This window comes from Amphibalanus amphitrite, unplaced genomic scaffold (assembly GCF_019059575.1).
Source record: "Amphibalanus amphitrite isolate SeventyFive unplaced genomic scaffold, NRLGWU_Aamphi_draft 000119F_arrow, whole genome shotgun sequence".
In the NCBI taxonomy this organism is placed as follows: domain Eukaryota; kingdom Metazoa; phylum Arthropoda; class Thecostraca; order Balanomorpha; family Balanidae; genus Amphibalanus; species Amphibalanus amphitrite.
The window spans coordinates 254,639-278,304 of NW_024881614.1; the positions used below are offsets into that span (position 1 = coordinate 254,639).

Genomic DNA, 23,666 nt, shown 5'->3' on the forward strand with positions numbered 1-23,666 from the left:
TTGAACTCTGTCAAATCTCACCGACAATCACTGTGAACCTGAAGCAGTCTCCGTCCGTTGCACTTTAAATGAGCTGAATGAGCTTACTCATTACTCTGAAGAGGTAATTCGGTGCTTGGTTAATAAGTTATTAAATAGAAATTGTGTCAGACAAAAAAAAGATAAAGATGTCAGAAAAACACATCGAGTGCATTTCAAACAATGCGTGACGCCGTACCCAACCAACGCCCGATAAAAACGTCCTCACTAGTCTCATGGCAGCATACCAATACAAATAGGACATCCACAAACAAGGCACAAACATATATACAAGCACATCCCACATCACAAACGTGTGTACAAACACTTCTAATGCATCCAAAACACACGTCTACAAATTTTCCGTACATACATCGAGTGCATTTCAAGCAATGCGTGGCGCCATACCCAACGCCTAATAAAAACGTCCACATGACAACATCCAAATAGGACATCCACAAACTTGGCACAGACATATATACAAGCACATCTCGCATCACAAACATGTGTACAAACACTTCTAACGCATCCCAAAGACACGTCGACAAATTTGTTTGAACATTTCTAATGCGATCACACGTCACCTAGCGCACCTTGGCGAGTTTGCGAGACTTTCTGCCCTGACCGCGTGTGACACCCTCTCTAGTAAGGCGCTGGGCCAGTGAGTGCAGCATGAGCCGCGTGTACGTGGCCGCCATGGTCCGCAGCAGAAGCGGATGACACATGTCCGCCCTCAGTGTCGCGGCCTGCCTGGAGGCGAGAATTACCTCCACCAGCGACTTCGATATCCCAGATGATAGCACTAGTGACCTAGCCCGCACTGAAAAGTAACATAGCACAGCTTGACGAATTCCAGGAACGCCGGTGTTGGGAGGTTCAAGCTGCCTACGTCCAGACACGTCAGGCTGGTGTGGGACTTGAGCGCGGTCAGGGTCTCTGAAGCCATAGTGGCAATGTTTGTGTCTTTCACGAGGACGTCCTGGCACACCGCACACCCTCTATGCGCCTTACGATGGAGGTATCCCGCCACATAGCAGATGCAGTTCTCAGTAACTGCGTCGAGCATTGTAATGCCCCCGACCTCAGTCTCATCCCCACTGGTAGACGCTGATGCAGGGTCGGTGGCATGGCGTTCTGAGCTCCGGGTCATTACGCCGAGAGCTGCGACGAGACTGTCCCCGTCCGCCTCGCAGTTCGCGGTGCCAGGCGCCGTCATCAACCCGTTCAGCACGGCGTGCTTGTAGCAGTGCCGGAACTGGGTCGGGTCGGGGTGGTCATGCTGACCACCCCGCTGACGGATCGTGCCGAACAGGTTCTCGAGGGCGTCCTGGTTCAGCCGCCGAGTGCAGAGCACGCTGCATCCCACCTGCTTGCAGTGGCCCCACAGGGTCTGCACACCACGAATCGTCTGTCGGAGCCCAGCAAGTGAGTCGATTCTCACTGTCCCGTCTCCGACGATCCAGCGTCCCAGCCAGTCATCAGCCTCTCGCAGAAGCTGAAGATGATGCTCCTCTGTTGCCGGCTTTCTTTGGGAGATGGCCCTCTTGTTTGCGCACTTCTCCAGCCGGTTCCGTGAGTTCAGGACATCGAACAGGTCGTTCAGCCTCAGAAGGACTGCCGCAGTGTCGTGGCTCTCCTTGGGTAGGAGATCTGAAAAAAAAATGATGTGACAATGGTTAATTGCAATCCATTTCAGCTGGCCTTTGTTACAACAAATTTAAATGAAACAAAAACAATGTGGTAGTAAGAGCACATAAAACAATAATTTATGCATAAAACAATTAAAAACAAGTATTTATGTTGAAACAAATGACAATGTTAGATATTTTAAAAGGTATCAAAACAAATAGTAAAAGTTAAATAGAACAATATTGATGGTAGGTTGAACAGAGCCACCTCAGGGCGCAAAAATGCTGAAAAAAACTGCAATAAAAAGTCAATATAGGCATTTCCCCAACTTACCGAAATCTGCGTATAGACTCAGGCCTGCAGCAACTGAGCGGCTCAGCACCTGAGTTGCAATGCTGACTGACATTTTTTTGAAGGCATCGGGACGTAGATGCACAGACTTTAACTTCGGGACAGCTCGCAGCGATCTGCTGCGGTCGGCTTCAAAGAGAGCGACGATGTGACTCCACTTCGCCGTTCTCCCGTCCACAGTGATGTCATAGTTGATCATCGTGTTTCTAACACACTTGAAAAGGTGTGGCACATCAAAGAGCGCCACCACTCGCACACCGTCGTGGAGGAAGCTGTGGCTCCCATCCGTCATACCCAGCATCCTGTAGGTTTGCTGATTGGTGGCGCCCATGTCACAGACACTGGCCACCACCTTCATGCCAGCTTCCTTCAGCTTCGAGATACAGTCCAAGAGCAGGCTCTTCAAGTTCACCGCTTTCACCGGTCCATTGGATAAGAAGTAGCCCACGCTCTGCTTCCACCGACCAGTGACACCGCGCACCATGAACACAAGAGCATGGGTTGCCACTGCCGAGGACCGGCCCAAGGACCCCAGGTCTTCATAGCCCTCCATCATGTCATCCCCTCTCAGGTAGGTGAGGTTTGGACGAACAGTCATTTCATCAAAGCTGATGACGCACATCTTGTCAGCTTCACTTGCTCCGCGAAACCTCTCCTGCAGCACTGCAAGTACAGCAGTGTGGAAGCCAGGTTTCAGCCTGATCTTTGCCATGTTGTTTCTCAGGATGCGAGTGCTGGGGAGAACAAACTGCTTCTGGAGAAAGCGGTAAGCCCTTGGACCTTGGAAGTAGATCGCAAGTGCCTGTGCCATCTCATCATCGCTGTAACGCCGTCCTTGAGGGGCCACTCCAGCTGTTCTTCTCTGCAGGTTGAAGAAGGTGTGGGCCTCCTTGGAGATGAGCCCAGTAGCCATTTCATCCTCAGGTGCCTTCTGCTTGTCCTGCAGAAGCCTACTGATTTGCTGCTTTTGGCGATGGTTTTTGGACTTCAGCCGATTGATGCGCTTCTGAGTAGCTTCCATGCTCCTCGCTTCTTGCTTATTTTCTTTGTTTACTTCTGTCTCTTCACCTCCATCAGTAGCAGCTTCTTCGTCGTCTACAGACACAATGGCGATGAGGTCGGCATCAGCATCAGATCCTCCTGCCGCTGGCTGAGTTTGGACGCCTGCGAAAGAAAAAACTGAGCTGTAAGAGTAATCCTGCTGATGGTGGTCAATACTTTATGCTGAAAGTTTCAAATAGATGTTCAAAAGATTTTGAACCATCATTAGCCAATGTAGCATTCTTGGTAAATTACCAAGGATTTTATATGGCTAAAACTTATGCAAACTCATTTTCATATTATTTTCAAGCATCTAAAAACAGGAATAGTTCAAATTAGGAACCAGTTTGTAAATCATAGGATAATGAATATCAAATATTGTAACATAAGATTTAACACTGGATAACCATTACTTGTTAATTAGAAGTTTTTAGACCTAATTTGAGCTGAACCAAAGCCATGACAAGGCATAACTAAATTACCTCGTTTTTTGGTTGGAGGTGCTTGCGCATGCCTCTGAGTCAACGGCCTTTTGGTCGACACCGGTGGAGGTGGGTTGGGCACATCAAAGATGGATGGTACCGCATGCTTCTTCAGTCGTTTAGTGCCAGCGTGGAACATCTCTTGCTCAAAGTGACGACTGCAGAAACGAACGTTCTTATTCAGGTACTGAACACTCAGCCCTTCAAGGTCCTGCCGTCTTGAGTTGATGACCCACTGCTTCGACCTGAGGGATGGAAAAAAGAACATTATTTTCTACCCACAAAAAAACAGTAGCCCTGGCAATCTGACAGCTCAACATCGACATCGTCTGTGACCGAAATATCAGTATCAATTTATTTTATTTATTCCTAACTTCCCTTTTAGTTATGCCCCCTGGGCCAATGCCAGAAAACTGTATCGGTGCTAGATGCTAGATAAATTTGTATGTGCTAGGTAGCATAGAAATATGACAATCAAATTTAGAATATACCTAATTAGGTACCTATTCGGTCATCGCAATTTATCTGCAGTGACATACCACTTTGAGAGATAAGTGCAATATTTACCTCACAGGATCCTCGGGGAAACGGTGGAAAGATAGCTCCGGACATTTGCTCTTCGAATTCGCACAATTTATTGCGCCACACCACATACTACTATCTCGGCCAGCAGCCATCGCGTCAAAGTAAGCGTCTCCGCGTCCTCTCCGCGTCTGCGTCTCCTTACCGAGACGAAATGCCTACGAATAAGGCGCAGAAATGCGGCGGTTACGTCTAATCAGCTGACTTTCCAGTCCAGGCCCTGGGGCCGATTCGAGATGGCGCACTAGGAAGCTAGTAGGACTAGGCGGCCAAGTGACACTTAAATGTAGTGACACTAAGCGGTATTTTATACCAATCGGCTAGTGGCTCAGCGCGAACCGAAATCACACAGTGACACTTGAAATCAAGTGTCACTAGGGCCTTAGTGCGCCAACGCGAATCGGTCCCTGATCGGCGGCCGGCTAGTACCAGGCCCATGTCGTCCCCTATCTCCGCGTGTGTCCACTAACACGAATGACGTCACGCATGTGGGCGGAGCTATGGGCGGAGCCTAACGCACGCGGCAGTCCAAGCCGCCATATTTGAATTTATATTTTAATAGAATCTTTGCCGATATTTTGGGTGAAGTCAATTCATATGGATAGCTTGGTGACAGTTTAGCTATACGAATAATAATTTATTATGGATGTGCGTATATTCAGCTCGGAATTGCAATTAAAGTTCCGCACCGCATAGATTCGAACTCGGGACCTTTGAAATACTGCGCGGGCACGCTAACCACTACACTACCGCGACCGCGCGGCGGGCGGCGGCAGGGAGGCTGCGGAGACATGAGGGGACATTTTACGCTTTTGTGAAAAAAGCAAAAGATTTAGCGAAAAACACGTAATAGATAACTTGCAGAAAATTGTCTGCTCTTTCAGATAAGATACTTAGGTTTGATATATCTTGTGCAGACTTCATTCTACAGTGCTTCGAAAATCGCTCATTTACATTGGGATTGAACGGGGCTTCGAGACTTGACTCCAAATGACGTCACGAGCTGACGTCACGAAAAGGTAGAATCGCCGGACGACCCTACCTGAGCGCTGTTTGGCAGCCGGCTATTTTGTGTGCAGGGTATGACGTATTTCGCGAGCCGACGTCACAGGCGGTGACGTCGGCTCGCGCGCGAGCCGAGCGCCAACGACAAACTCAACGGGAACCCTCGGACACCCTCGGGGCATAAACCGCGGAGTAGCATATTGAGCGAGTCTTATAAGGAAAATTCATATATTTTCGTTTCTCAAATGATAATCAGGGTGTCTCTTACCTTTTAACATATCATTTAGGCTTACCTAACACTTCAGTTGCCAAATATCTGCAATTTATTCAAGCGAAGGTATTTTCAGTAAATATCAATGGTATAGACCGAAAACTTTTGAATAAAAATTCCAACCAACTGAAATAAAAATAACTTAATTTATTCCAACCATTTCCTCCAAATAAACAACATAAAAACTCACTTTTACACACATCATTCATAATAAAGCATACTAACACGCCGCTTTGGACAATTGCGGCGTCGAGTGGCGCGCTGCTAGCGCTCTTTTTCGATCGCAGAGACCCTGCACGCGCGCGAGCACACTACGTCACGTCCGGGGGGCACAGGTATATGAAAAATCGCAGTGACGTAACACTTTTCTCGCTTCTCATTGGTCAATAGCCCGTTGCCGGGGTAACGTGCACGTATGTGAGCGCGGGCAAGAGTACTAGCCGGCCGCCGATCAGGGCTCTGGTATATAGGGCCTTGGCTAGTACTCTTGCCCGCGCTCACATACGTGCACGTTACCCCGGCAACGGGCTATTGACCAATGAGAAGCGAGAAAAGTGTTACGTCACTGCGATTTTTCATATACCTGTGCCCCCCGGACGTGACGTAGTGTGCTCGCGCGCGTGCAGGGTCTCGGCGATCGAAAAAGATTTTATGCCCATCGTGCTCAGCAGGTCAACTTACATCTGTGTGCAAATTTTGAGGTAATTCTGAGGGGTCCGCCCTCAATGACCTTGAACTTTGACCCCTCATATCTCAGCCCCCAGGGCTTGCCGAGCTTAGATAATTTTATTCTGTGATGACCAGGTCATGCTGAGTGGCTGGTGTAAATTTGGTGAGATTCTAAGGGGTCCGTTTTTATCATTTTTTCCATCGAATATGAATCTGGAATCTGAATTTGAATTTGAAGCTAAGTATATAAACGTCGAAAAAGAGCGCTAGCAGCGCGCCACTCGACGCCGCAATTGTCAAAAGCGGCGTGTGTCATTCATCCATCAAGGGCCTGTGTCAGAGGCCACTGACCCGCTATGAAGATAGGTAAGAGGTCAATCGTAATTCATCAATAAACAGGCCAGTTTAGTGATCCATAAAGGAAATAATAATCGGCCGATCGACCGGTAAAGGAATTACTTCATTTGGAAGCATGCCGGCTGTTTACATTTTACGCGTCGTATTTGTCATTGACGCGCCACTATACATACCTGTCAGCCATATTGGAATATAAATACTCGTTTTCGAAATACAAATTCTGGCTTTTCTAAGGCTTGCCGAGCTTAGAAATTTTTACCATCAAATTAAGCAGGCAAAGTTATGGAGTAAAACGAGTTTTCGTAAGAATTGAAGGGGTCCGCTCTCAAATGACCTTGACCTTTGACCCCTCATATCTCAGCCCCCAGAGCTTGCCGAACTTAGATAATTTAGAATATCAATATGGGTGTCTAGATGTATCAGCTCACAAAAATTCATTAAAATCTGAGGGGTCCGCTGTAAAAGGGTCACGTGACCTCCACGTGGCTGCAACCTTTGACCTGACCTAACTTCCAGGTCAGGGCTTGCCGGGCTTAGATTTTATGCCCATCGTGCTCAGCAGGTCAACTTACATCTGTGTGCAAATTTTGAGGTAATTCTGAGGGGTCCGCCCTCAATGACCTTGAACTTTGACCCCTCATATCTCAGCCCCCAGGGCTTGCCGAGCTTAGATAATTTTATTCTGTGATGACCAGGTCATGCTGAGTGGCTGGTGTAAATTTGGTGAGATTCTAAGGGGTCCGTTTTTATCATTTTTTCCATCGAATATGAATCTGGAATCTGAATTTGAATTTGAAGCTAAGTATATAAACGTCGAAAAAGAGCGCTAGCAGCGCGCCACTCGACGCCGCAATTGTCAAAAGCGGCGTGTTAGTATGCTTTATTACAACCTATAGAATTCAAATTGTTATGATAGGAGCAATATTATTTTGCTTAGGAGATAGTTCCAGCATTTCTGTACAAGATCAGGCATACTCCTTCTTGAAACACTCTCTTATTTTTATGTGATTGGTATGTTAGAAATGGTCTGCATTTATGCCCAAATATGGTCATAAGGAATCAATCTTTTGATGCCTCCATATTTTGATTCCAAAGGTCTAGTTTGCCCAACTGATTATGAATGATGTGTCTAAAAGTGAGTTTTTATGTTGTTTATTTGGAGGAAATGGTTGGAATAAATTAAGTTATTTTTATTTCTGTTCGTTGGAGTTTTTATTCAAAAGATTTCGGTCTATACCATTGATATTTACTGAAAATACCTTCGCTTGAATAAATTGCAGTGATATTTGGCAACTGAAGTGTTAGGTAAGCCTAAATGATATGTAAAAAGGTAAGAGACACCCTGATTATCATTTGAGAAACGAAAATATATGAATTTTCCTTATAAGACTCGTTCAATATGCTACTCCGCGGTTTATGCCCCGAGGGTGTCCGAGGGTTCCCGTTAGTTTGTCGTTGGCGCTCGGCTCGCGCGCGAGCCGAGCGCCAACGCTGTTCAGCAGCCGGCTATTTCGTGTGCAGGGTATGACGTATTTCGCGAGCCGACGTCACAGGCCATTGGTCCATTAGTAGCCATTGGTCCATGGTGTATGTACGCTATCCAAAAAGATTACACGTGAAGCGTGAGGGAATGTTGGTTGGTGAAAAGGCCGTGGCAGTGTATTACTATTAGGGTTGATGAACGAGAAAGCTTTGGTAAAATAATTATCTGATTGAAAGGTAAGGTTTATTTATTTTCTAACCATTCTTGTGTACCTATTGTGTGCTAAGTGTAAGTAGGGATTGGCCCTGGGCTCTGCCATGCCTTGGCAGCTCAGCTCAGCTTTCTCTTGAAATAGAGTGGATAGGTACTTTTTATTGACAGAATTCCGTGCTGAAAGTCACAGTCTGCGTACGTTATTAGCAAAGAATGTTCATACAAACAGGCCTTTTGTCTGAGACTGCCAAGTGCATAGGGGGCGGAACGGGGAGGGCACCGGGGCACCGTGCCCCCTTTTATTTTGGCATTTTAATATTAGCCCTATGGGCGTTGCATGGAATGAATTGGACCAAAAGTCGGCAGTGCCCCCTTAATTGCTTACCAAGTAGAGTACCTAGATGTTTACCAAGTAGATCTGTAAGAGGCAAAGGGAGCAGGATGCTCATAGGATGCTGCCTCTCTCCGTAGTCTTCTTGATGTGTTTATCGTACTTGTTCTTGAAAATGTTAACATTCTTGCTCGTTACAACTTCTTCAGGCAACTTATTCCACTGTTCAATAATTTTTGATGAAAAGAACATATTACGTTTAAATGTGCGATGCCTCGGCTTCCGGAGTTTCAGAGTGTGCCCTCGTGTCCTTTCCCTGTGGCCGTCTGTTTCAAGTTTCAGGAAATCTTCTCCTGCACTGACCATATCAAATCCATGTATCAATTTAAATACTTCTATCATGTCTCCTCTTTGTCTCCTCTCTTCCAGAGTTGTCATGTTCAGTTCCGCCAGACGGACTTCATATGGTTTGGCAGCTAGTCCAGGTATAAGTTTCGTGGCTCTCCTTTGAACTTTCTCCAACCTGTTAATATCCTTCTGGAGGTAAGGTGACCACGCCTGAATGGCATGCTCCATTCGAGGTCGTACAAGGGCCTTGTAAATGGGCAGGAACATTTCCTTGTCCATACATGTAAAGGTTTCTCTTATCCTTCCCAGCATGGAGTTCGCTGCTGCCGTGGCCCTGGACACTTGCTCGGATGCTTTGAGATCAGGAGTAACAATCACCCCCAGATCCTTTTCTTTGTCAGTCTCCATTAAAATCGTTCCTCTCAGAGAGTAGTTATAGCCAGGATTCTTGGGACCAAAATGCATCACCTTGCATTTGTCCTTGTTGAAATCCAGTAACCATATTTGACTCCACACTTCCAGTTTGCAAATGTCCTCTTGCAGAATGACTCCATCTCTGGGGCCTCCAATCCTTCTGCAGATTTTTGCGTCATCTGCAAAGAGTTTCCCTGGAGAGTACAAATTCTTCATGAGGTCATCTATATATATCAGAAGGTGTTCCGCCACTACTGGCCAAGTGCAGTAACAGTTGATGAGCCACATCAGCTAGGGTGGTAAATCTGCACCAGGCCACACCAACTGGTCTAGAAATTGTGAACAAGACCTATAGTTTTACTGCATAATGTAAATATTTGCACTTGTGAGTTTGTGACCCAGACTGGAAAACATCCATACACTACCTCCGAGGCTTGTGAGACCCTATTGCACCAAAATTCAGCGCAAGCGTTTTTGTGCTGCATGATTTGTGCCAAAAATTGGGTGCCTAACTATTTGTTCCAAAATTAAGCCACTTTCATGTAAAGCACATGTGGACATCTACCTATCAAGGCTATATCAACCAGACAGAGCATTCCAGGGTCTTGGATGCTATTGCTCTCCCATGTTTGAGCGTCTGAATAAGTTGTTCATTTCCATGGATTAACCCAGTACCTCAATATGCTCAGTGTCAGCGCACTTAAGCATCATGGCGTTAAACAAGGCCGGAGCCGGAAGTTACGGGGCTACAAAAATCAGCGGGCGGTGTGTTCAAGGCTGGCGGGAGCCAGCGAGAGCCGGGCAGCGGAGCAGCACGTGCTCCGGCACATCAGCTTCTTCTCGGCACATGGCACAGAGGGCAGCGGGGCACCACTTGTCTGGGCACTGCTGGCACACAGTGGAGTGGAGGCAGCCAATTCGGTGCACGTACTGGAGCGAGTGGCTCGCCCCCATCTGGTACACCGAAACGGCGTCCTCTCGGTGCCCTCCGGGGATAGGGAGCGCCAGCGTGCTCCCAGGGAGTGACTTGAATAGTGACTCAGACCAATTGTCACGCCATTGATGCGAGGCCACACAATGAACCTCCCTGGTCAGCGACCGGGCGTTTGAGGGCAGGGCGGCTGCTTGTTTCGCCAGGTCGTCGTTGCTCTCATTTCCCTCAATGCCGCAGTGGGCAGGAACCCACTGCAGTATTTAATGACGCTCGGCGATGTTCAACAAGGTCTTCCATACCTATCTCCACGCCGAGGTTTGAGGCCTCACCTGGGCGGCCGCTCATCCACTGAGTACTCAGGGCGGCTCGCCAGTTCGAGCACGGGACGACCGAGGGCCGGGGTGGGGACGTCTCGTCCCGAAACCTCTCCCGACACGCCCCCAGGGCGAACCTGCTGCTATATTGACCAGCGTGCCGACTAAATTCGGTGACCGTCTTTCGGCAAAAATTATGCGGCCGCCCTGCCCCGAAAAGTTCAGCCACCGCCCACCGCCATGCGCTGAATTCGGCGCATGTGAAGTTACGCCGGACGTGCGCTGAAATTTTCGACGCAATCCCGCCACTACGCCGGACATATTTGGTGTAACGTGTCCTTTTTCCAGTCTGGCTTGTGACGTGTAACAAACTCAAACTGCATAAAGATAAATTACCTTTATACCATTCCCAGGCCGCCCCCATTGTATCCCTCACATTTGATCATGCATTCATGATCAAAAAGGCAAAACACCAGCCATGTGGCTGCCCATTGTCATGCGTGCCATGAATCTCCGATAGTCTAATGGTCTGAGATAATCGAATATATTGCCTCCATATAATACATTTAGTGTGAAAACTCCACTTTTCAGTTGATCCCATAGGAGTGCTCTGTTCAATGTTTTTTTTTTTGCATCTTCTCATTGCTCTGTCAGATACGAGATGCTTGCTGGTTAAGATTGCATTTAGCTTTGTCAGCATATAAATGAATGAAATGTTTATTTTTTCAATTGAATAAGCATTGAGAAAACTGAGTGACAGGGCAAATCCCTAATTACTTAAGTGCAAAATGCTTGTTGTCTGTGTTTAGGGGGGGGGGGGGTGCTGTAATCCCACTGTGGCTCGTCTGTGCTCAAGGTACACCATGAACTGCACAGTACCCACCCCCTCATATGTGTAATGTGTTCCTCATCTGCCTCAAGGTACGCCATGAACCGCACGGTAACCAAGCGGCCCGGCGGGGGGAAGAACCGCGGCGGTGGACGAGGGGGCCACGGTAGTCAGTACGCCGGCCCCAAGACAAAGTCCCGGGGCGGCGGCAGAGGCGGCGGCGGTGGCGGCGGCGGCGGCGGCGGCGGCGGCGGTGGTGGTGGCAGTCGGAAGGGCGGCGATCTGGACTACGACGAGGATGCTGTGGTGGTGCAGCAGAGGGACCAGCGGCCCAGGAACAAGTGAGTGATTTCAGATGACTTTTAGCATGATAGCAAGCTTCTTTTTGTTCAGTGATATCGTTGTTACACATTGCAATGCGCTGCTGAATTTATTTATGTTTGTAAATGTTCTCGCTTTATCTATTAACATGACATTCTAATGCGTTTTCATTTTTGTCATTGATTGTTGTTGTTCGTTTCTGACTTTACGTTCTGCCCACAGCCGGGCGGCCCCGGCTGCTCCACCGCCGCCACCTCCACAGCCCGTTATCAAACGAAAAGTGGAGATGAAGCGACTCTACATGAACCCTGCCACGCAGAAACTCCTCACCGAAACTCTGCAGGAGATCCAGGGAAAGGTAGTGTGAATGGCCGCTTCAGGGCGTGTGATCCACAGTCCGCTATCAGCTAAAAGCTAAAACTGTAGTAGGATGGCTTTACTTCTACTCGTACCTATGTACGAAATGAATCAGTGACATCGATGCATGTGGCGTTTTTATTTGTGTTGCTGTCATTTGATATTGCAACTGACTGTGACCCTTTCTAGTTTGTAGTCTTTTTGTGATTGACCATCGCTGAACGCCGTTTTCTTCTCTGTCGTTTTTCATATCGATTTTCATTTGTCAGTATTTGACCGCTTAAATGTTCCTCAGTATAGCGTTTTTATTCTGTTAGTAACGCTTTCCTGTTATGTTAGGCTGCTCATGTCGTAAGCGATTGTGTCTATCCCAAGTCATTTTGTCAGCAGCCATTTTTATGCTGTATGACGTGAGAGTGACGTCACACCTCTGGGGTCGGCAGCGTTTATCTGTGTATGACGTCACCTCTCCGTGGTCGGCAGCGTTTCTCCGTCGATGACGTCAGTGTGTCAGAGGGCCGCGGCGACCTGAGCCGGCAGTACTGGATGCACGACCGGCACCTGGTGGTGGAGGGGGCGCGACTGCACGCGCCGGGGGACGTTCGAGAGGCAGACCCGGAGGCAGAGTTTCGTCAGTACGCCATGGAGCAGCTGCAGAGGTGAGCCATAGGGCAGCTGCAGAGGTGAACCATGGAGCAGCTACAGAGGTGAGCCATGGATCAGCTGCAGAGGTGAGCCATGGAACAGCTGCAGAGGTGAGCTCATACGTGCGGTCCCAGTAGTGTGATGTTTGATGACATTGAACTGCTGCGAGCCATACAAAAATGTATGACAGTTCCCTAGCACATACATTGATTTGCCATTGTCCCGTACTGTTTCTTGCGGCCACTCAGCTTTCCTGCAAGATCTTACACAACTGAGCCATGTCTCTGTTTCCAGGTACGGCTTCCACGAGTCGCGGTGCGCGGCGGCGCTGGAGGCGGAGGGCGGTCAGCTGGATGCCGCTCTGGACCGCCTTCTATCCGAGTGTTTCCGTCTCTCCCTGTCTTCCCCGCACCCGCCGGGCGGCGACGAAAGCTACCTCTCCGAACGGCACGACGAACTGACCGCGCTGCAGGCGATTTATGCTGACAGTTTTGAAGAGCGTGTGCCTAACCGGCTGTGGAGCGTATGGCTCGATCTAGGCTTCCTGAGTAAGGCATTCGGGCACCGCACGCGCGAACCCTCGCCGCCGCCCGACCGGCGGCCGGCGTGCCGCTATTTCGCGCGGGGTCGGTGTCGATACGGTGCGCGGTGCCGAGACTCGCACGCGCCGCCCGGCGGTCGGCCGCGCACCCCGGAGCACCTGCGGCGACCCGAGGAGCCGGCCAGGTTCCGCCTGGAGCTGCACCTGCCGCCCGACAGTTGGTACCCGCACGAGCCGCCGCTGCTGGCGCTCTGGTGCGAGTGGCCGGCGTTCCCCGCTCAGGTGTGTCTCCAGCTGTCTGCCTGGCTGACGGAGCAGGCGCGCCAGCTGACCGCCGACGGCCTGCCGGTCGTGTTCGCGCTCATCAGTCAGCTGGAGGACCAGGAGGCGGTACTGGAGGCGGCGCGCGGCCGCTACCACCCGCACAGTCTGCCGGCGGAGCTGGCCGCCGCAGCGCCCCGGCTGGACGAGCGTGTCACCGCGGCCCCGGCCGCCGCCCGCAGCTCGGTGCTGAATGGTACTGACCAGTCCCCTGGACCCCGGTCAGCCGGCCGGCGGCGGCGAGACGTGGACCAGCTGAGGCAGAGGTTCGCTGAGAAGGTCCACGACAAATCGTATGTGGAGTTCCAGGAGGCGCGCAGCAAGTTCCCCGCCTGGGGACAGCGGGAGAATATCGTCAACGCTCTGAAGAAAAATCAGGTACGGTAGGACAAAGGAAAAATGTTCTTTGGTGTGGGAACGTCCTGCGTTTCCATACCGGAGGTTCGCGGCCATGTAATATCAAGTTATATTGTTGCACAACGCTTTATCTCCCTTGAGTTTCGCAAAAGTTATATTTTGACGTTTATGACTTATGTGCTCCATGCTCGTGTCTTTCATCAAATGCCAGCCAAGTGCTTGTTCAAAGCCGTTTAGGAATGCTCGAAGCAAATTGACTACAACATGCATCTTAAAAGTAGCCTTCACAAAGTTCTTAGACAACTACCTACTCATTCCGTACCTACGCCTAGTTCGTTTGTGACAAACGCTATTCACCAGACGTGTCGACTAACATTAACCCCTCTGTCGTCGCCAGGTGCTGATCGTCAGCGGTATGACTGGCTGCGGCAAGTCCACTCAGGTGCCGCAGTTCCTGCTGGACCACTGGCTGGCCACCGACTCGACCAGCGACGTCAGCCTGGTGTGCACGCAGCCGCGGCGAATCTCGGCCATCGGCGTGGCCGAGCGCGTGGCTCAGGAACGGACGGAGAAGGTCGGGAACACCGTGGGATATCAGGTACGACCGGGGACGGGAGGGGGGAGAGGGGCGGGCAGGGATGTTGGGTAGAGAGGGAGGAGAGGGAGGTGGGAGATGAGTGGGAAAGGTGATGGGTCGTGGAGAGAGGGATGATGGAGATTAATTGGGACAGCTCGGTAGCTTTTAACGCAGGTGACTTCAACGGGGAACAGCACGGTAGCATCGAACGTCAGAGACTGCAATAAGGAAGAGTGCTGTGACACCTTACGCTGGACAGTGCAACGGATTACAGTACGGTAATACCAAACGCCAGAACTGTCAACGGGGAAAAACGCAGCATACCAAACGTTGGAGACTGCAATTAGGGAACAGTACAGTAACACCAAACGCTGAAGACTGCATTAGGAGACAGCACGGTAACACCGAACGCGGAAACTTCACTGATGACAGATCAATGTACCTAACGTTGGGGACTTCAATGGGGGACAATACAGTAACACTGAACGCTGGAGACTGCATTAGGAGACGGCACAGTAACACCGAACGCGGGAAACTTCAATGGGGGACAGATCAATAACACATAACGTTGGGGACTTCAATGGGGGACAATACAGTAACACCAATACAGTAACACCAAAACTTTACTGGAAATTTCGACGGATAGCGCAATAGCACCAGCTGAGACCTCAACAGATGACATCCTAGTAGCACTAACCAGTTGTAACTTCATGCTACCACAGAAGTGTGTGATTTGTGTACGGTGTAACCCCCATCCCCCGCCGTCATTTCAGATCCGCCTGGAGAGTAAGATGTCGTCGTGGACGCGGCTGCTGTTCTGTACCACCGGTATTCTGCTCCGGCGACTGGAGGCTTCTCATACACTGGAGGGCGTAACGCACGTCATTGTGGACGAGGTGCACGAGCGTAGCGAGGAAAGGTGAGAGGGAGCGAGGAGTAAGACTAGGAGAGACGAGTAATAGAGAGGAGAGACGGGGATGGTCAGGAAATGACGATGCATTTATTTGAATTGATAGCCATGAATACAATTGAACCATGTAGGCGACAATCGGCATTTCGTTAGGTTATTCTGTTGCGGCTGTTGACACAAGAGCATGCTGTCTCGGATAACACATTCCTCCTCTCCCACCGCAGCGACTTCCTGCTGATGATCCTGCGAGACCTCCTGCCCAAGCGGCCCGACCTGCGTCTCATACTGATGTCGGCCACTCTGGACGCCAAGCTGTTCTCGTCGTACTTCGGTGGAGCGCCCGTCATAGATATACCAGGTAGGTTAGGGTACTATCCGTCATAGACATACCAAGTGGGTTGGAGTATCCGTCATAGACATACCAGGTGGGTTAGGATGCCCGTCATAGACATAACAGGTGGGTTACGACTTACGGTACTATCGGTCATAGACATACCAGATGGGCTGGGGTATCAATCATAGACATACCAGGTGGGTGCCCGTCATAGATATACCAGGTAGGTCATATGTCGGTCATAGACATACTTTGTGGGTTAAGGGCCCGTCATAGACCTACCAGAGATGGAGTTAGCTGTCCTGTTCCTTCATAAGCACTATAAGTGGCCTGGTGTCATTCATAGGCATAACTGGACTTGTGCGTTAGGTTTAGTATCTTTCATAGGTAGGCGGAACCAAATTTCACATCTATGCTTAGGTGCTTCATCGAAGCTTGATATCATTTTTATTTCAATCTCTCATATTTGATGAAGCTCTGATTACTGTCATCTCACTTTCCTTACTTCTCCTCACCAGGTAAAACGTTCCCGGTGACTCAATTCTTCCTGGAGGACGCCATAGAGTTCAGTGGGTTCGCGCTGGAGGAGAACTCTCCCCACGCGCGCCGGGAGCGGGACCTACTGACCTCGGACGATGAGAGTGGTCGGCCGGTGGACTGGCGGCGGGAACTGGACCTCAGCGGCCGGCTGGATCCGCCGCCCAGCAGCCGGCGGGATGAGACGCTGCCTGTCAGCCTGCTGTCACAACGATATGCTGGTGAGGGTGGGAGGAGGGTAGCGGGATTTGGTGGGTTTGAGCGGGGAGGTCGGTGGAGAGAAGCTGGATTTTATTTGATAGTTTGATGGGATGGCTGGGAGGCAGGCTGATGCGACTCTGTGGACGCGCCGGGTTGATAGAGTAGTGGATCAGATGGGTGTCGCTTGCAGCTGAGTCACGAAAGGCGCAGTGATGCTGCATGACTGCAATTGCATAACATGACATACAACCTACATGACACGATGAGGTACGGCAATAAGCAACTGTATGGGTAAAACTGTTGGTCAGTCGTGAACTTCTGGTTGCGTTCGGTTTGTGTTTATCGATCTGCGCGCACGTACCCTGATCGTCCCCTTCCCCTCGGCAGACTACTCGGAGCGGACTCGTAAGGCGCTGGCGCTCACTGACCCGGATAAGATCAACTACGACCTGGTGGAGTCGGTTCTGGCGTGGCTGGCGGACGGGGATCACCCGCACCCGCGCACCGGATCTATACTGGTATGGACACATCGGTAGAGCGTGCTAGAATGGGGATGGGGTGGGTGGGGGGTTAGGGTGTGTCGGGTGAGGAAGTTTGATGAGGTTGCGGCACATGTTTTGACGCTTTGTTGGCAGGTGTTTACAGAGGATCACGATGGGCTCTAACCGCAGGCTATTTGAAATAGACAAACTATTCGTTAGTATAATTGTCTTACACTATTGATAAACTCGTGGTAAAATTAGATAAAAGGGTCAAATAAAGACATCGCCAATCGATCCTGTTGTTTATTTCGTGGGTCTTAAAACGGATTTCGTTTAAGGGTTTCGTTTTACCAACCGTCGTCCTGACTGTCTGGATCTTCTTGTTTTTTTTTGTTTTTTTTTTTTTTGGGTGGGGGTGGGGGGTTAGGCCCTTTCGGTCCAATAAGACCATTTCAGAGCCGGGAGGATGATAGGATATAGGGGGAGACATTGGTCTGGGCAGGCACCCTAGTGAGTCGCCGGGGCTGAGCCCGTCCAGAGGACAGACCACCCAGCCCCAAGGCACTCACTGCACCCGGCTACGGGGTGCGCTCCCTCGGGAGCAGCGGTGCCGCTCCAAGGGAGCAGCCCGCATGAGATAAAGTTGCCTGTCCAGCCCGGAGGGGGGTTGCGGCGTGGAGGAGAAGGATTTCAGTATCCTGAGGATAGAAGCACGGAACGGTGGTCTGGATCTTGCTGCCGGGTGTCGTCGGATCCGATCTGACCTTCCCTGTGACCCACGTTTCCAGGTGTTCCTGCCGGGTCTGGCGGAGATAATGACACTACACGACCAGCTGCTGGGCCACCGGACGCTGGGGAAGCGCGCCGGCAGGTTCCTGCTGGTGCCGCTTCACTCCAGTCTCAGCAGCGAGGAGCAGCAGCTGGTATTCAGGTGAGCACTGCAGCTGGTGGTCTTCAGGTGAGGAACAGCTGGTGGTCTGAATGTGAGGGAAAATAGCTGGTACCTATCTGTTGACCATTGTGAGTGTTTGGGTCATCACGGATCCAGATGGTTCAGATGGGGCCAGTAAGCACCTCCCCAGACCCTATGAGCTTCTTCTCGTCATTCAAAGGTCGACTCTGTCGCGTTATGCAGCGCTGTTGCCGCTCGCCCATAAGAGTGCTGTTAGTGTTGTTTGATCAATGTCCAGTACAACAGTCTGCGTGGCCAGCCGGTTCACGCTCTTTCGTAATCTGGTTTGGTCTGTCCTGCAGGAAACCCAAGGCGGGAGTGCGGAAAATCGTCATCTCCACAAACCTGGCCGAAACTTCAATCACTATCGATGACTGCGTGTTCGTGGTCGACTGCGGAAAAATGAAGGAGAAAATGTGAGTTAGTTATTGCTGACCGAAGTTGGATATCGAAAGGATATCCTAAGTATGTTGAATATTTTCGCCGAGGATGTTTTGGATCTAATCAGAGTGAGCTGCAGCTCAACGTATGAAGTGTCAAACGCAGCTCATGTTGCATGGATTTTGTGTTGCATTTAGTTCCCTCCCCCCCCCCCCCCCACACACGAAATAGTTGTTCTGTCACCTATGCCCCTCATCTTATTCCTTTGCCCCCCCTCTGTTACACTCCCGGTGCCCAGTGGGCCCCCTTCATGTCCCGCGTCCCCGACCGACGCCCCGTGACTTGGGCCTACGTCTGTCTCATAACACTGACTGGTGCCCCTGGCTGGCGGCACACAGGTTCGACCCCCAGCGGCGGATGGAGAGCCTGGAGACGGTGTGGGTGTCGCGCGCCAATGCCGACCAGCGCAAGGGCCGCGCCGGCCGCGTCATGCCCGGCGTGTGCTTCCACCTCTACACCAGCTACAGGTCAGACGCGGCTCTCACTGTAGGGGATTGATTGTGGTAACACCATTTACAGATCAACCAGGCTCGCTGCCGAGGATTGCCGTAGTAAAGCTTACTGTTGGCGATTTAACATCTACACGCATTATGGCGGGATGTGAATCGAAACTGAGTATGTGGTAGCTTGCTAGCCAGTTGCAGCCAGAATAGTCGTGGCTTATCCCTGAAGCAATTAAGCCATTCATTGCGATACACGGTAATCTTCATTAGTTAACTGGCAAGCAGATGTGGTTGTACGAAAGCTGATGCAAGTATTGCAGATGCTAATGCTTTTGTGTTGGTAGCCAATAAAGTATGCCTTCTTGATTATGAGACCACAAAGTCTTCAATAGACGTAGATGATGGTAAACTTATCCTGGACCTGTTTGTAAGTAGTACTGTTTACTTGTGATGCCTGCACCCCTGTGCTCTGACCTGTGTGACCGGCCAGGTACCGTCACCACATCCGCTCCCAGCCCATACCGGAGATCAAGCGCGTCCCCCTGGAGCAGCTGGTGCTGCGCATCAAGATCCTGCCGCTCTTCACCGGCAAGGACGTCAACAAGGTGCTCGGTATGTTGACTGACCGGGATATCATAGAAGTCAATCGAGAGGCGGGGGCCTGAGCTACATGACGCTTATCCTCGCAAAAACAATAGGCGCTTTTTACGTCCGGCTACTCAGCGCAATATGCATTGTGAGAATAGGCTGCAGTACGTTAGCTGGTAGTACAGAACATAGCAGTGCATGCACTTCGGTAGCCGGTACGCCACACTGAGACCCTGATTAGTTACTGGCCTCACCGCCCCCTTCCCAGGCCTGCATAGTACCTGACCCCCCGCCCCTTCCTCCAGGTCGAGTACTCGAGTCCCCCGAGGCGGGCAGTATCTCGGCGGCCGTGCGCCGCCTTCAGGAGCTGGGCGCTCTCGATCACCAGGGTCAGATGACGCCGCTCGGATACCACGTGGCCGCGCTGCCCGTTGATGTCAGGTGAGGGGGCGCCTGCCGTGACACCCGTCGTAGCGTTAATTGTGACGTGACGTGTGGGGCTACGGGGTTCTGTGACAGTGTGTATCTCTATAAGACATGGTCACGGTGTAAGGGTACCAGGTCCTCACATGTGTACCGTGACGTGACAGATTGTTACGTAGTTTCGGTGACAACCTGCGTGTTAGGTAAGATTATCGATTTTCGAGGGACTCGAGTGTCGTTCCGCTTAGGTGACTAAATGTCTGCAGTGTTGTCAGGCCCCCTCCCCCACCACGTCGTGAAATCCCACTCTAGGCTCCCACGCATCACGTTCACACTCTCCCTCGCCGCCAGGATCGGGAAGCTGCTGCTGTTTGGCGCCGTGTTCCGCTGTGTGGACGCCGTCACCACCATCGCCGCCTGCCTCAGCTTCCGCTCGCCGTTCGTATCGCCGTTCTCTCGCCGCGCCGAGGCTGACGCCCGACGGAGGGCGTTCGCAGTCGGCAACAGCGACCAGCTGACCATGCTGAATGGATACAGGGTATGGCGGCAGAGACGGGTCGGGGAGGGAGGGGGGGAAGGGGTTCGGGTGGGGTGGTATGAGAAGCGGCGGTCTTTTTGCCGGTGAAATAGAGGAGCGATACCTCTTGTTTGGCAAGCGATGCAGTGTTAGTAGTGGGATTTTACATCGCATTTTTCATTCAATAGGTATTTGTTTATCTGTATACACCGTCAGTGAAGCAGTGCCATTGAATTTCGCGGCGGTTTTGCGATCTGTAGCTACGTGACCGCACAGTTATCTGACTGGACTTTTCTGCCTTCTACCCGCAGGGTTGGAGGGAGGCCACTGAACGCTCCTCAGCCGCCGGCTACAACTTCGCCCAGGAGAACTTTCTACAGGTGAAGACGCTTGAGATGCTGGCTAGCATGAAGAACCAGTTTGTCGAGCTGCTGAGCAGTATTGGGTTCGTGCCGGCCGGCCTGACGGCCCGGGAGCTGGCGAGGCGGGCGCGCGGGCGAGCCGACGGCGTGCTCCAGGCCACCGACCAACAGGTGAAGTGCTCAGTGTGCTCCAGGCCACCGCACAACAGGTGAGGTGTGCCGCAGGATACCTAGTAACGGCTGGTGAGGATGATCGATGTTGTGATACCGTCCCGGTTTATACTCATACGCGACAGAAATGGTAGACGACTTTGGCTAGGCAGGCCTTACAGACGACGAAATACTAAAATACTAAAATATTGCGGTTAATTTAATGTCCAACGTTGTTGGACATCCAACGGACATGTGCTTGCATATTTCCTGTCAAACCACGTTCATACCATCCTGCACATCCTGGCTTACGTCTTCAGCTCAACCCCTTCACATCTCAACACCTCCTCGTCCCTACCTGTGTTCACAGCTGAACGAAAACAACGACAACAGCCGCTTGGTGTCGGCGGTGCTGTGCGCGGCGCTCTACCCGAACCTGGTCAAGGTGCTCAAACCGGAGACCACCTACACCAAAAGCGAGGGCGGCGCGCTGGCCAAAGACACCAAACACGACGAGCTCAAGTTTAAGACCAAGGAGGACGGCTATGTGAGTGGTAGCGAGGAGGGGGGGGGGAGAGGGGGGACAGTTGGTTGTTTGGTGGGAGCTTTGTCTTCGGTTGTTTTGGTGGTGGGACTCGTCGCTGTCACAATCATCGGAAGTTTTGTTGAGAATATGTCTAGTTGAATGGGTAGTTGTACACAACATTCTTTCTAGTCTTCGATTGCGTGTAAAACACTGGTTACCAATTTTACTTTAGACTAAAGCTGCATCAAAATCTCTTGACTCTTGCACAGATGAGAGTCGGACAATAGGACAAGCTCATAGTCAATATAATTTAGAGGACGTTTCACCACCTCCCACCCGTCACCTGACCGGACCTTTACCGCCAGGTGTTCATTCACCCCGTCTCGGTGAACGCCAAGGTGAACAAGTTTGAGTCGCCCTACCTCGTCTACAACGAGAAGGTGAAGACGTCTCGTGTCTTCATCAGGGAGTGCTGCATGGTACCCGTCTACCCGCTGCTGCTGTTCGCTGGTTAGTGGCGAGATTACTTTACTACTCGTCAGTGGTAGTAAGAGCAAGATTAGATTAGTCAGTAAGAGTGCCGCAAGTAGCGGAACAGCCATGTCTTGCACACCGTTCACATCAGCTGATTTGGAGCATACGTGCATTTATGTATCATTTAACGGTCGTATTCCCGCCGTGGTGCGTTGGAGCGCTGATAGACCGCTATTGGGGAGGAAGCTCCAATACTTCTGAGGAAGCTCCTCCACTACTCTCACCCCCTCCCCTATGTCTCTCCAGGTGACGGCATTGAGGTGGAAAAGCACGGAGAGGAATACATCGTCTCCCTGGACGAGGGCTGGATCAAACTCACCTGTCCGACGCAAACGGTACGGTGTGATGGTGCGGCTAACATCGTGCCTGTTTGTTTTGTGGCGTTAGGCCCTTTTGGTCGGAGACCTTTTCCCCGAGCCGGAAGGATGACTGGGGTTATAGGGGAAGATATTGGTCCGGGCGGCCACCCTGGTGCGCTGACCCGCCCTCGCTTCTCGCCGCCGCTGCTCCCTCTTCGTCCCGGTCACCACTTTTCAAACTCACCGCCGTAACTTGTCTTCTTTTTTACTCTCCTCCCGGTCCGTTCGTGTACCTTTTTGTCTGCCCTGTAAACTCGCGACAGGCGCTATTATTCGTGATGGGCACAGATGAGATGGAGAGGGTTGAATAAAACTGCAGTTACAGTTGTCTGTGTCCGGTGCCCGCCGGGTCCCTGACCAGCGCCTCTGGCGGCAGATCGCCGCACTACTCAAGGAGCTGCGCGGGGAGCTGGATCGCCTGCTGGGAGAGAAAATCGAAAACCCCACTCTGGATCTGGCCGCCTGTCCGCGCGGACAGCGCGTTATCGCCGCCATCGTCACGCTCGTCACGGCCGAACACTGACGTCACGGTGACGTAACGTGACGTGGCGGCGGCCCGTGAGGAGGGAGATACTGCACAACATGGCGTCCGAGGTGTCGCGCGGAGGTGAGACGCCACGCCTCGGGGCGGGGCTCTCCGGAATGTCATACGATAGCCGTGGCTATCGTTACGGCTAGGGCGTTGGCCGAAGGCCCCGCCCTGGGTGCTATCATACCTCAGAGCAGGCGTGGAGTTTAACGTTCGTGAGTGAGGCCCATCTCAGTGTCACTGTTATGCGCATGGGGGCGGTAATGATGACAGCTGACATCCCCCCTCGACTGCGGACGCCGGGCCTTAGTTCTAGTCGACGCTAATGACATGGCCTGCTACGGCCAAAAATAGCTCGTGTTTTGAATATCCTACCCAGTATGAATTATTGAAATGCTATTTTTCATAACACTCGACTCGTCCTTAAGTATAGTTTTGTACTGAGCGATTTGGACACGTCCTGTGTCAGCTGGGTTTTCAGCTCATCAGGCCTGTTATGAGCTAATTGCAGCTCAATTGTTCAGGTGTGGGCTATGTGTAGCTCACCGCTGCGGTCGTCAGATGTCTGCAGGTTACCTGTCTTGCGAGCTATCTGCAGCTTAAACTGCGCAGATTTCTGACAACTAACGTGATACGCTTGACTGGTTCTCTTATAGGAGGGGTTTGTACCGGTGAAGCTGATGGACTTGTTGACTGTTAACCTGTTGAATGCATTGTGTGCTATAAATGGTACGGTCTTTGGATGTTGGAGACTATCGCAAAAGTCACCGGCTTAACGACAGCAAGTCAGTGTTATTGGTTGAACGAGGGTGTTTATCAAGCGATCAATGAATAGGAACACTAAAATGAAAAAAATATTCCCACTGAAAATGGCTTAAAACAAGTCGGTTAATGACCGCAACGCCGACAGTCTTACCATAGCTTTGAGAGAGGCCAGTGCCCACTGCACAAGTTTCAGGGAAATGATCTTCATTTCTAAATGAGTCCA

At 51.1% G+C, this 23,666-nt stretch overlaps 1 protein-coding gene across 2 annotated transcripts; it reads left to right on the forward strand.

Annotated features, from left to right (window-relative positions):
• Nucleotides 1-7,974: 7,974 nt before the first annotated feature.
• LOC122381368 (putative ATP-dependent RNA helicase DHX57) lies at nucleotides 7,975-23,421 on the forward strand. Of its 2 annotated transcripts, XM_043365436.1 has the most exons (21): nucleotides 7,975-8,124; nucleotides 11,364-11,612; nucleotides 11,815-11,950; nucleotides 12,433-12,608; nucleotides 12,889-13,834; nucleotides 14,211-14,411; nucleotides 15,164-15,309; nucleotides 15,525-15,658; nucleotides 16,153-16,392; nucleotides 16,760-16,890; nucleotides 17,643-17,785; nucleotides 18,109-18,222; nucleotides 18,586-18,714; nucleotides 19,181-19,302; nucleotides 19,584-19,719; nucleotides 20,053-20,239; nucleotides 20,530-20,751; nucleotides 21,101-21,277; nucleotides 21,622-21,766; nucleotides 22,037-22,125; nucleotides 22,526-23,421. In XM_043365436.1, the coding sequence occupies exons 2-21, from the start codon at nucleotides 11,371-11,373 to the stop codon at nucleotides 22,670-22,672; spliced, it is 3,963 nt and encodes a 1,320-aa protein (XP_043221371.1). In that variant the 5' UTR covers nucleotides 7,975-8,124; nucleotides 11,364-11,370; the 3' UTR covers nucleotides 22,673-23,421. The 2 variants fall into 2 exon arrangements, with proteins under 2 accessions (XP_043221371.1, XP_043221373.1); XM_043365438.1 differs by lacking the exons at nucleotides 21,622-21,766; nucleotides 22,037-22,125; nucleotides 22,526-23,421 and having other exon boundaries at nucleotides 8,007-8,124; nucleotides 20,530-20,789; nucleotides 21,101-21,188.
• Nucleotides 23,422-23,666: the final 245 nt, after the last annotated feature.

Coding starts and splice junctions, on each gene's coding strand:
- LOC122381368 (XM_043365436.1), top strand. CDS start 11,371: ATGAACCGCACGGTAACCAAGCGGCCCGGCGGGGGGAAGAACCGCGGC. Junction 11,613..11,814: donor GACCAGCGGCCCAGGAACAA/GTGAGTGATTTC, acceptor TTCTGCCCACAG/CCGGGCGGCCCCGGCTGCTC. Junction 16,393..16,759: donor GCTGTCACAACGATATGCTG/GTGAGGGTGGGA, acceptor TCCCCTCGGCAG/ACTACTCGGAGCGGACTCGT.